Below are 14,236 nucleotides of genomic sequence, written 5' to 3' on the forward strand. Positions count from 1 at the left end.
ATCGGCAGCAACTTAAAGATCGTGTTTGAAATGTCAGAGCCGACTGTTATTTAAGAAAAAAGACAAAATATTATTAAATGGTATCATTATACTTGCTTACTATGCTTATCGTTGTTTAAGAATACCCTCATGATAATAATATTAGTCAATTCAGTTTGAGACGGAGATAGAGTGGAGAGGGAAGGCAAGGTGGAAAGTGACGTCAAAGGCAGAAAAGAGAAGAAAGAGAAGCTTTCTAGTTTGTGTGTGAGAGTTTCTGAGTTTCCTCTGCCTGTTTACTTCAAAAATTCTCTCAGTATTTCATATAAAAACACTGTCTCTGACCCACTGCTGTGAATTGGTTTGGTGGTCACGTAACACAAACAGACTCTCTGGGCCGGTCGCCCGGAAAGTTGTATAATGAAGATCATTGTTAAAACAGTAGTTAGAAAGTTTACACAAGTCGTGACGGTTACTAAACAAAACATTACAGAATATGTAAAAAAAATAAAAAAAAATGATGTTCAAACATATTTGTACTTTAAAAGGTCCATGACACATGTTGGCACTTTATTTTGTTTGTTATGGAATTATCTAAAACACCTAACAAAAGTATTTTCTATAGAAGTCGTACACTAAATAAATTAATATATGTGGCTTCAGACTAGGGCTGAACGACTTAATTGCATTTGCAATATAACTGCGATTTTCATATCGCAAAGGTATCTATTTTAATATTATATATTTATTTCATTTTCAGCCTTCACCTGAGCAGAACAAGCATGAGAGACATAAACACTTTGCTTTAACCTGTTGATCAGCGACGTAGTGTCTGACAGTAGCAGCTGAAGAGCGACAGTAAGACGCCTGAAAAGCTAAAATGCTACCAGTGTCTCAAGATCATGGAAATACACGTAAAGTACCAGCCGTCACAACCAAACTCTTCAAACGTCTCATGTCGATGTCGGCACGAATGAATGAAAAGAGCAGACCTTGTTTTCTTATTTAACACGTTACCATTCTGACATCGGTTCTTAATTTGTATTGTGACGTGTGTGTGTTTGTGTGTGTACTCCAAAGTTTATTACCTTGTACAATCCCAAAATCCCAATTATAATCTATAATTTTGTATAACATTAGATGCACTTAACAATCAAATATAAATGCATTTTACAGTGATGTGAATTATTTATTGTATTAGAGAAAAATGCGTGCATTAACAAAATAGACTTAGACTTAGACTGCACTTTATTGATCCCTTTGAGATGACACTCTCAGGGAAATTTCTGTTTTCCAGTAGCAAAGAAGGAATACAGAAAAACCAAAAAGCACACAGAAGAGGACGATATAGTACATTAAAATAATAATTGCATATTTTATCGCAATCGCAGTATTGAGGAAAATAATCACAGTTATATTACAACTTGCTTCATGTGTTTTCCAAAAGAATTCCCCCTCATTCGACGCCAGGGTGTCCCGAACCAATATGCTGTCAACTCTGTCTCTCTTGAGAGAGTGCTAGAGCAGGAGAAAAGTGACGCAAACTCTGGTAAAATCACGCACAACACGACAGAGAGTTGTATCATAGGGAAGCGCTCATGTGTTCGGAGACGAAGTTATAAAGGATGGTGTTGAGAGGAGAGACGGTGATGGACCAGGAATACTGGAGATAAAGGAAAACGAGACAACCACTGAGGTTCATGATGAATAAAACATTGAGATCATGGACTTTTAAAAAATTATTGTTTTAATATGTTCAAACTATCATGTTGTAAAAAGGCAATTATGTTCACTCTTTTTCATTAAAAATGCAAGAAAAAAGCTAAAAACACTAAAAAAAAAAAAAGAATAGATAAAATAATGGGGAAAACGGAACCGTTTAACCAGAAAAATTTTAAGCACAAAAACCTTTTATATTAAGAAGTGAAATGTTTGTCCTCAGCAGCAATAGTGATATTTTGGTCGTGCAATGCCATTCCAAGGTGACATTTTGGCTGTAAAATATATTCAAATCCAAACGGAAATGTGAATGAACTTATAAACATGCTTGTTCTGGATCCAAGATGGCGGCTCTGACCACCTGGGTTAAACTGTAAAATTGACGTCTTTATTACAGTAATGCTTCTCATCCTCTCCTCTGGTTCAAAGATAATGTTCTCCAGTGACCCAGTTTGCCCTCCTTGACTAAAAGTAACTCTCTCCCAGACCGTCATCGATCTGTAGACAAGACACTCGTTCCATTTTCTGCTTAGACTTTCATCGGTTCCTCTAATCCCTCTAATACCTGAGCAAACCCTTAATGGCTCATTGATATGCTGCACTGCTTTTTCAGTGCCATTACTTTTCTACCAGGAAGAATGTCAGTGGTTATTAAATCTCTTACGCATTCATGTGTATGAGCAGAATTTTGATTTTTTTTTCTTCTTTTTTCCCCCCCATGACAGTCGGTCTTTAATAAAGCTCAAGCAGTTACAATTGGCAAAAATTGGCCATCAAATCTGTGTAATTATGGAAAAACTCAAATAAAAATTCAAACAAATATTCTTTTTGTAAAAGGTTTTGCGGATACATTTTGTGTTCACTCTTTAAACTATATATAAGCAGTAGTTTCAAAGTACCGCTCTGGCACTGGTGTTGGATAAAACCTATGATGCCCGTTCCTAACACATAGGTCTGTGTACAGCAGCTATGCTAACATGCTGATGTTATCTCTGGCTAAAATTATATGAAAAATTTGAGATGTGATACTTTAAAGGACAAACTCAAGAATTATTTACCTGAATAACATACCCTTTTTCAAGAAGGTTCTGACATTGGCATGTGTCTGAAAAATAACCCAAAAACGGATTAACTCGCATCAATTAAATTGTTTGGAAATGTTGTTAATGGGAACAAATCTTTTTTCTGTTTTATCAAGTCAAGTATTCCATTTTTTCACAGGCTCTTAAAAAGGCTATATGTGAGAGCAGCAGCAGCAGCGATGACGAGCCACACAAGTGAATTACAAAGCCTAATAAAACAAAGGGAAATCCAGAAGAAACTCCATAACTCTTCTCACAATCAATCCATTCCCTATATTGAGTTTTACTGCAAACGAACGTAACACCTGCAGGTCTTACATCGAGCTAAGAATGTTTAGTTTAAACCAAACGATATATAGCGTAATGAAAAGGCTGAAGGTAATATCTGACAGCTGTGAACATCTTGTATCAACACTGTTGTTATGTAACGTGGCTCTGAGGTACTAGCCAAGTTCTGCCCTCATTCTCGCATATTATAATCTTTTAAATAAAGATTTACTCTTCGATTGATTCTGGTTTATAATTACAAAACTAATATTTATTTACTATTTTTTCACATCTATTTTAGTGTTCTCTAACAACAATCCATTGCTGTATGTAAATATAGCCCATACTGAAAACATTTTTAAATAAAATCGTTTATCTCATTAAATCAGCTCAAACTTGGTTAATGGATTCCTGCCCTGGACCTCCTCCCACGACTTCCCTGCTGTCTGGTCGACTCAGAGGATCATGTTCTATTTTTACTGGAATTATTTGGATAACTGACCTTCTGTGTGCGCACATTAGAATAATTGAACTTTGAGAGACAGATCACCATTGAGAGAATGTTGGTTTTCGCCATATTTCAGATGCTAATTTGGTCCTCTGTGGTGATAATGCATGCAGTTCACCGACTATTAAGCATCCAAGTGGTTTCTAAATGAGTCCCTGGTACATTTCTGTCATTGACGTCCTGTACATAAGCGACTATCCGCTACATGGCTTCTCTTTTCTGAGTTCCCTCCCGTGGTATAGGTGACCTTGCCTTTGCGCAGAAAGCGTTGGTATTTGGCGGTGTCCTCAGCGGGCCGGTGTGGCCCTGCACGTCTCATTGCTGCCTGATGGACAGCCATTAACCCTCGGTGACGGGGTTGACGAATATTTATGTCTGCCTGTCAGCTCCGACATGACACCCACTGGGGATGAATAATATGTTTGCCCTACACCAGCTTCAATTGTTGAGTCCAATTCAAAGTGGTTTGAATGTGAATAAGGGTGTGTGGGCTGCTGACAGGTTCAGTGTGTGTGAGGTTGTCGGGCATTTGTACGTCGTCCTGGTTTATGCTTCTACACAGCCTGAGTCCAGACCATCAAGGAGTACCTTGGCAAAACTGATGCGTAGTTGGGAGTATCGTAAACTTACTAATGAGATATGACTTTTTACATAAATACAATTTTACTATAATTTTTTTTAATTAACTCAAACAACTCTGAACTCCACCAAGCAGCATGGTTGTTGTTTTTTTTTTTATAACTTTATATTACGTTCATTCATTTCTAAGAGGGTCAATAAATGACTTTAAGCTGTATTAATAGAAACGAGAAGATGTTATTATTGTGTACATACCCATTTAGACTTTTGTTTATTTTGGCTTTTCACTTTTGTTTTATAATGTGTTTACACTTTTCATAGTTTATTCATTTAAACATGTCCTGCCTGTACCTAAATAGTTGTTTGCTTCATCCAATCCTCAGTCTGCAGCATATATTGATATAATGGAATGAACCAGTTGCTGCTGATTTTGAGTCTACAGCATCAATTTGGCTCTGAACTGCTATACGGCGAGTGGAAGGCTCTTGACAAAGATCATGTGTGAGGCAGCGGGAGTTATTGGAGACTTCTTGTCAAATTTTACATCAATTTCAGTTCGAGCTAAATCCTTCATTATATTCCTCTAAAAATACATGGTTCTCGACACTTTGCACTTATAATAAAATGGTGTGCAATACATGCTTCATCATTCCCGACAACTATAAGCGAAGCTTACAAATCATTTATTGAAGCTTACGAGTAATAGCCTTCAAACCTTAAAGCCCCCAACAGCTGAAAGGTAAATTGCTCAACACTAGTCAAGGCAGTAGAACTTTATTGGACGACATCAATGTAGCTCAAATTAGAGACTAATGCTGAGGATTGAAATAAACTAGATTTGAAGTGGAAATACGGAAGTCCAGATTCATCAAGGAAGAACAGTAGAAATACAAAATAAAAATAAAATGAAATGAATCAATCTCTATATACATATCACAAATTGAACAAATTATTCGAGTACTTCATCCACACAAAGGGAGTGGCCATCCTCAAAGTTTCTCCTACGATACACACAAATATTTTCAGTCATGGCAACCTTACGTTTTGTAAACTCTTTTCTCCCTGTGTGGATAGATTTCTCTCCGTCTTTACGGAAGAAAACCATTTATTTTCAGGATAAACTAACCAGAAATCTATTGCATATTTTCATTGTCTCATTTTTCAATTTGACTTCAAACAAACTCCTACACTCCAACTGTTCTTGATAATAGATACACATCACCTAGTACCTGTCATTACATCATCGGAGAACGTTGAGCACATTTCTCGTGAGGTAAAGCGTATTAAACATAATATCAGCTCTTCTGGACGAGGCAGTGAAATGAAATAGTGACACTAATTCCTACAATCTGAAACCCTCACGATCGCCTGTCGTGTAAATGGTCCAGCAGTGTGAATCATCTGTCACTTTTCATGAATGGGAAAGTTTTGATTCTCTCAGCTAACAAGAGGATCTTTTTTATTCTATTTACTGTGTTCTTTAAGAAAGAAGCGCTTCTGTCCCTCAGGATCCGTCCGTGGCCTCTTTGACATGTTGCAAAGACCCTAGAAGGCTCCGTCATGCTCCACCAGGCCGGACAATTATTTCCTTCTTATCGCCTCTCACAGGAGCCGCTGGTGGCTTTTCAATAGATGCCAGCGAGCGTCCCACTCCTCATCACCTTCTCCATGTCTTTCTTCCCATCTCCTCTGCTCTTTACTCTGCCAAGTCTGACTTTTACCCCGGAATGGCTCTTAGATTTCAAATGCTGCTTTGCGTCACTCGTACAGGGTAAGAGGTCACTCATTCATGACGGCTCGACCAATTCAGTTCGAACTCATAACTCGGATAACCTTGTGATACTACTGTTGGTTTCTTTTCGCAAATTGACTGAAATGGTTTTTAGGAAGTGTTGATAAAGAAGTTTATATTGGTGGTGTGTTGGAGTTTAGTCAGTTAAAACCTGTTATACAATTATAGGTAACATTTGATTTTGGCTCCACAATCTGTTGTTTTTATTTATTTAATGTTTCCCTAAAGTTTCCTGGTGCCTTAGGCTTGACAACTCGAGAATTTGTTTACTTTGACAACAGGTGAAAGGTCAATAGTTGTTGTCCCCGGCCAACAAAATAAAGAGTGCTTTTCTAATTTTTCCTTTTTGGATTTTTATTTTTTATTTTATTTACTTATTTTGTGGATTACAATCTGAAAATGGGTTTTGTTAGATAAAGGAATTACAGTACTTAACTGTAAAATCGTCTGTAACTTTTGCTAACATTATTGACTCATGAAAGTTTTTTTTTTTTTATATAATTCAGCCTTAATTTGTCATTTGAAGACCATCAGGTTGGAAAAGGCCCCTTTACTTTGACGTGACATGTGTTAACCAAAAGGTTATTCTCAATGATCCACCCATGACTACCAGCATGCCAGAGAAACAATGTTATATATTACACACCATCGTTGGAGTCTTGTTGACATGCTTGCGAATGAAGCATGGTTTCTATAAAGAGATGATGTCATAGTGTGTGTGTGTTTGGACCTTGATTGCCAGCAACAGTGTAAATTGTTCAGTTTGATAGTTGAACACACACTGAATACAACTATGATCGTGCCATGGTGATCCGGAATATTTTTATTTTTCTGTTACCCCTAGCAGCAGTTGTTAGCTTGCAGCAGACTGTTGTGCTTTTCCTCTACTCTCAGTGTGGAGGCGAACTGTTACAAGATCCATATTTCACTGCAATTTATTTTCTGTGGGTAGAATAGAAAAAATGGATAATTTAGAAATGTATTACTATCCTTGCTTTCACATATAAACAAGATTATCAGTAGAAAAGGTATAACCTTACCAAAGGTGAAGCAGCTAAAGTATTTTCAGTGAGAAAAAGTAGTGGTTAAAATGAATCGATTAAAGCCAGAAGACAAAAAGCGTCTTTCTACATTTTTCTTTGCACTCTGACTTCGAGTCAAGACCATCCGGCTCGTCCAGTTATTCCAAGATGTTCGATTATTGCTGGCAGGCTCGTCTTGATTTTGGAACATGAGCTTATATAAACCTGTGGCTGCAGGGCTTTCACTCGCCCCTTTCGACATATTGGGAAAACCTCCCCAAAAACAAATAGAGCAGGCCTGCCAGAGCAGCCGGTGACAGTACAGGCTGTCTGCAGAAGATAAGACAAGAACAATGGACGTTAATAGGCCACTGAGACCATAAGCAACTCCTGCCCTGTCTTCTTCTACTCCTATCTGCTCGCCATTAACAAAGAAAACAAGATCCCTCTTTCTTTCTTTCCTGCGGAGAGATTAGCAGTGCTTACCAGGCCTCCAAATGTGTATCTTGGTGATAATTTAGCGACGCTTGGTCTGGAAAAAGGATGCAGGCGCAGCGAGAAGGAATACAGATTTCCACCGGGGCGATATTAACCACAGCCATATTTGTTGGAGAATTTTTTTCACCCAAAAGGTAAACTGATATTCTGTGCACACGGGCGCGACAAATCGTCTTCACTCGACGTCCAAATCCATTTAGCTGCACTTACAATAGGCAACAGAAAATCCTGTTTTCTCGTGTGAGCAAGCACCTTTTAGCACTTTGAATCCAGAGAGCTCTGGCAGCTATCGACAAGCAGGCAGCGCGATTCTGACTAGATGGCAGACTATTCTGCAACCTGAAAGAATAAGTCAAGGTTATGAATGAATAAAAATTTCACAGTGTTACGATGAAATGAATCTGCTATCTACCAGTCTACCAGGGAAAATCGCTGACCAGACCTTGAGGTTAAAGTGAGAAGTACTTGGTCAGAAGATGGGAAGACTTTTAATAAAAAGGGGGGAGATTTTTGAGACTTTAAATCGAAAAAAAAAAATGGGCACGATATTGTAGAGTCACCGTTATATATTTGGCCTTGTCGAGCATCGTAAGAGAGGTTGAGATTCTTGTCTCACTTCTATTGCCGTTATCAGATGCAATTCATCCACAACAAACTCGTAGAGAACATTCTAACGTTGCAGTCAAAACTGGAATCCTGTGACAATTAAAAGGTATATAGATAAAAATTCAAGAGTAGAAAAACCTCAAAAGGTGACTGGAAAATCCCATTGATAAATTGTTCAAAAATAAGTTTACAGCTAAATCGAACTAAATTCAAATGGGGTGAGTTTAATTAAAAAATATATATATTTTAAATAAAATGCTTATTAAACAAAATATGGTATTCAAAGCAAATAATTGGAGCTAAAAGACAAAAATAATAATTATATTACCGTAATTTCCAAACTATAAGCTGCTACTTTTTTCCACACTTTGAACCCTGCGGCATATAGTCAGGTGCACCTAATAGGCCGAAACTTACGGTATGTATGAAGACAGGAGAGTTAACTTGTAGGAATGTAATATTGTTTCTGCCTCACTATGTGGTGAGAGCAGGGAACATCCCAAAGGTGGCACATTTGTGAACGTCAGGAAAAAATCAAAATCAACACACCCGCCTAGGACCTGAACATCCAGCATGGCCCCCACCACCTCCATTTTTTTGGGGAAGTGCATTTACTTACCTGCCAAGCAACATAAATCATGTTCGCTGTATCGCTAATATACATGGATGTCAATAGGAGACGCTTGAATGGAAGAAATATGGCTCTTCCCGTCTGAGACGGAGTTGAAAAATGAGCTGAAGAGAGGAAGAGAATAGAATCCTCGTGTGAGCCAACAGCAGGCGTCTGGATCTCTGCCGCCCCCTAGTGGGGACCTCTGAGCTGTTTTATGAGTGTGAATGAATAAGCTATTGATTGAAACACTTTGTCGCTCTATAACTGCATGACACACATTATTGATACAAACGTTAAAGATATTTTTTTTATTATTATTAAAAGACTTGGATGAACTTTTTCGATCTTTCAGCCTGGCAGCTTTTTTAAAGTATATACAGTATTTTCTCTCTTCAAAACTCAAATGTATTATAAAGCAGATGTTGGGAATAAGAAATGGACTGTAGGTGAAGGAGAGTGATTTTTCTGGTGCAACCCCTGATGGTACACCAAGAAAAGGACATTTATTTGGGGTCCCAGAAGTGTCACAAAAAAATAGTATTTATCCACTACACAAAAGAGTGTCATTTTTGAAATGCATTTACCTTCCAGTATCCTATTGATTTATATCTTGCTGAATAGTTGTTTGTATTTAAAGGATAACCCCTTGTTTACATTTTTAAATGGAAATATTTCAAGATGAGTCGAATGAAAAAGAAAAGCTGCCAAGTCACCTCAATTATGAAAAATGTGTTTACCTTCTTTACATTTATTGAATTATTGTTTTGAACTGGATGAACATGTGGTTCAATTCATTTTTTAAATCCTTTTGATAAAAACTTCGATAACTCTTTGTTAACGACTGCTGCATTGCATAATATACGAAGTCATTATCGGTCAGAATCATAGCAGATGTTTAGAAGCTAATAATGTATTTTCTCTTTTAATTTAGGTGTATCTCTTCTTATTTGTAAACTATTATTTTTATAATTCATTAATTTAATTATTTTATTTTGTACGTTTTACTTAATGTTTTGAATCATTTTGAATTTATTTTTAATAGGGAAGTGTTTTATATGTCACATTAAATTCACCAATGATTCTCTGTACCTGTTCACATTTGGCCCCTGCTTCTTTTCACTTAATCAAACCTGACCGTCCTCTTGTGTCCCATCATCTGGGAAAGTAGTAGTAAAGTGTACACAATGAATATATATATATATATATATTTTTTTTTTATGGGGTCGTTTCACAGCATCTTATCCTACTTTCCACAAAAAGGTTGGTGTCTGGGATGTCCTTCACTCTCTGTCGCCTCTCTCCGTCCTCCTGGCTCCGGTACAAGGAGATGTTCATTTGGATAACATGGCGAGGACAATTCCACTGTGATGGCCACATGCTCCTTGACTCTCTGTAAACATCATTAGCGAACGCTCTCGCAACCCACCAGCCCGCTCGTAGGAATCCTCGCTCGCAGATTAGCAGTGATTACAGACAAACATGGAGGATTAATCTCGTGCACCCTTTAAGCCCAGCCTTTCCACCAGGCGGGCCGGGAGATCGTCAAGTGTGGCGGATTGTTTGTGTCATTACACACTTGTATTTTGTTCCAGCTATTCCAGAAAAGGGCTGTAATAAGGGGACGCTTGTGTGGTCGAGCGGCACAAATTACGAGGCAAACTCACAAGGCTTGTTTATGACTGCTGATGAGGACAAATGTGCGGCGTGACATTTGAAAAAGGTTGTGGGTGAATTTGCTGTACAAGTTAATTAGCAGGGAGGGAATTGACTTTTCAACTGACGAGTGACTGTTAGAGCTTGATTATATTCTCCCGGGGAATTCCCTGTCTTCTATTCTTTCCTAGTGTTTCCTGGTATTTGGTGATAGTCAGGACCGTGTTGTGGTGTCCTCTAAAAACACCATATTTTCCTCCCATTACTGTTGGTTGTTTTCTGTAACTGACACTGGCATCTGCTCTTCAGGTGGAGGCCATCCTTGTCAACATCTTCGGAGGGATCGTCAACTGCGCCATCATCGCCAACGGTATCACCAAAGCCTGTCGGGAGCTGGAGCTCAAGGTCCCGCTGGTGGTCAGGCTGGAAGGTTGGTCTTCACGGGTCATGTCACGAAGATGAAATTATTTTACAGAACAAATTTATCACCTAAATATCCTCTTCATCATATTGCAAATTCAGTAGATCAGGGGTTAGCAAGGGCCACATTATATATTGTTGTGAGGGGCCCGGGGAAAGAAGGCACAAAGGAAAGAAACTTTTAAAAACTTTAGTTAAAGGTCCTGAATATCAACATGTATATATGTAGTTGAGGACCAAAATATTAACCTCTTTATAAAATGTTTTCATGATTTTCCCAAGTACTTCTTTTAAAAGGCATTAAAATCAAATTATTTAAAGTTGCACAACAAAACATAATTATTTTAAGTTATTAAGTTATTTAGCACAACTTTTGTATTCAAAATAAAACCATGATGTCTTCGATAAATGTGTTTCTCTCAATACTTGGGGAATACTTGTATGACATTTTACAGTGGCAAAAGAGTTTTTAGGGCTAACATTAGTTGAAATCTATGGTTCTATAAATATATCTTCTTAAACCTAAATGGTGCAAGGTTTGGAACGTGTAACATTTATTTATTTTGGGTTCGATGAGTTAGCCTTGTCCAAGTCATAGACAATAAAGCAGGAAAGTAACAGTGAAAACTTAAAGTATTTCAACCTTTATTCATCTGTTTATGTGATTATTGTTAAAAGTTTCTGCTCTGACTTTTACCTTGCAGGTCATGCCTTTTTAAAATTAAGACAATAATTATGTAAAATATGAAGGAAAATTAAAGTAGAAATGTTACCTAGTGCTGCTTTAACTGAGCTTGGCATGTGAGCCCCGTTCTTAGGAGCCACAGAAATCTACAGATTTGTGTCTGCCTTAAAGCCTCTCCTGTGTTTCATTGAACTCTTCCAACTTTCCATGTATCCAAACTTGACCAGACTTTGATGACCCTCTTTTGTGGGTTACTGACAAAGAGTCACACATGAGTTATGCCTTGTTGTCGCCCAGTTGACCCACATCTAACCTTCTTTCTTGCTGACACTCGCTCTCTCACACACACACACACTTCTCGCTCTGCTCCAGAGGAGAAGATCATCCATCACCATCTCACCCTGTGAAAGCACTTGACCTTAATGAAGGTTTTATGACTTCAGATGATTATAGCGACTTAACTGTGATCTGTGGCCAAGATTCAAAGCCCCAACAGTTATTGCGCCTCAACGAGCAGTTAAGCAAACTGTACATTTGACTTGTGTAGCTGTGTGAGGAATTCTGAATAGCCGAGCTGTCTCCAAGTCTACTGATGTTTTAGAATCAATAATAGGCGGTTAATTATTTGGGTTGCGGTTTTATTTAACATGAGAAATTCTAAAAATAAAGAGCTCCCACATTTTTTGTTACATGTTCTATAATGTTCAATAATATACGTCTGTTTCCTATTCGATCAACTGGGTTAGATGGCCTGAATATTTGTGAAGCCAATACTTGTGCGGTTAATAAACATATGTATTTAACACTGTGACCACATTGGAATAACAACCATTATATGTATGATGCGGTAGCAACAAGTGGTTAAAAAATGCATATCTACTTAATGAGTTTCACCAATATTTTCTTTTTCACTTTTTTTTTCTTTTTTGTTTGTTTTTTTTAGACATGACTCAAAACATTTCCAGGTTTGGTTAGAAATCAATTGTTTTTCAAGTGGATTAGATTTTGGTGGTGATGCCATCTGGATTTAGGAATGTTACCAGCTCAGTTAAGAACATGAAACACACACAAAAAAAAAAGTATTTTCTTTTAGTAGAAGTAGTAGTTAGTGTATACTTTCGCTCTAGTGGCTTGAGTTTGAATCCTGAATATTTGTGGAGCCAATACTTGTGCTGTCATAAACAGATGTATTGAACACGGTGACCACTAGATGGTGGTAATGTGGTTCAATATGAGCCTGGAATATCAACCATTATATGTTTGAAGCATTAGCAACAAGTGGTTAAAAAATGCGTATCTTCTTAATGAATTTCACCAAGATTTTCTTTTTCACTTTTTTTTTTTTCATTTTTGTTTCTTTTTTTTAGACATAACATTTCCAGGTATGGTTAGAAATCAATTGTTTTACAAGTGATTATATTTTGGTGGTGATGCCATCTGGATTTAGGAACGTTACCAGCTCAGTTAAGAACATGAAACGCACAAAAAAAAAAATATTTTCTTTTAGTAGAAGTAAAAGTTAGTGTATACATTCGCTCTAGTGGCTTGAGTTTGAATCCTAGTACTTAATTCTAGCCCTGATCCAACACAAGTTACAAGTTGTCGCTCCTTGACGGAGGTATGCACTCTCTCTGTGCTCTCCTCATCGATAAAACCGTACAAACTTTTGTAAAAGCAAACGCGTTTATTGACACAAGCAGAGCTCGCTCTCTTTTCATAACTGGACCATTATACGACTGCAGCCTGGGGGTCTCCGGAGCCGATCCGTCTTCATTGTGGCCCCGGTGTCCCAGCCTCGCTCTCCGTGCATCCCTCATACGTGTCGCATCCTGCCGCTCACGTCATTAGCCTCGGCCAGGATACCAGCGCCGAGCGCACTGATTGGCTCACCTCTCGACCCGTGTATGTTAATAGAAGCAGCTATGTTGTGTGTAGGTGGGTGTGAGCGAGGCCGAGTGGCATCGGTGACTCCCGGAGGCATCGGGCCAGTTGGTGGGTTAGCTTAATTACCAAGACCCTGCTGAGTCGTGTGTGTAGGACTATAACGCAATGTGGTGTGTACGTGTGTGACTAAAGCAAGTCTTCGATGCTTACTGTCATAAACATAATACTGTATGTGACAATACTTTAAATTTATTAAGCATTTTCTTGTGGTCTGGTTTCTTTTAGCCCAACGTTTGTTTGTATGCGAAGGCTTCTTGTGATGACGACTTTTGCTGCATCTTTGCCAAATGAGACACAATCCTAGTGGCGTCAAGGTGTTTGGATTCGAGTCACATGCGGGTCCAGGAGGTTGCTGTCGGTGGTCCTTCTAGCTAAGGTTTCTCTGGCACTGGCCTAATCCAAGCTTTAGTTTCGGGTCATTACATCCTTAACTGCAGTCTTGCGAAGAAGATTGGTTGAGAATCAATCAGCTCAGCTTGGCTCGGCTGTCTGCGGGGCTACTGGCGGCCCCGGGCTCTTCAACCGGATCAGGATGGATTAACTGGCATACTTTTAATTGGGGAGCTTCTATAAATGCCTGGGTCGACTGCTCTGGTTGGAGTTGTGTATCCCTGTCTCCGCGGCAGCAATAGCAGCAGGATGTGCTCATGATGCTAATAGAGTAGATGATAAAGACGTATATAAGGACTGTGAGCTGGATTTGGACGGACTGACAACCCTTTCGAAAGGAATACAAAACGGTTTTAGCTCCAGTGAAAGACTCTTAAGTGGTACTACAGAAGATTGTAAACATTGGTCTCTGGCTCCCACTAGTGTTTAACATTGTAATTGCAGCCTTGCATTAGTTCTTTCAAAATTAAAGGAAGAGA

General features: G+C 38.4%; 1 protein-coding gene across 1 annotated transcript in view; it reads left to right on the top strand.

Annotated features, from left to right (window-relative positions):
* Positions 1-14,236, top strand: part of suclg2 (succinate-CoA ligase GDP-forming subunit beta) — a 76,765-nt gene that overhangs the window by 54,519 nt on the left and 8,010 nt on the right. The window contains exon 10 of the mRNA XM_087800523.1: positions 10,628-10,748. Within this exon, the coding sequence (XP_087656649.1) occupies positions 10,628-10,748 (121 nt within the window). The remainder of the gene's footprint in view (positions 1-10,627; positions 10,749-14,236) is intronic.

The sequence above is a fragment of the Callionymus lyra genome, chromosome 10 (assembly GCF_982586985.1).
Source record: "Callionymus lyra chromosome 10, fCalLyr1.hap1.1, whole genome shotgun sequence".
Classification (NCBI taxonomy): Eukaryota; Metazoa; Chordata; class Actinopteri; order Syngnathiformes; family Callionymidae; genus Callionymus; species Callionymus lyra.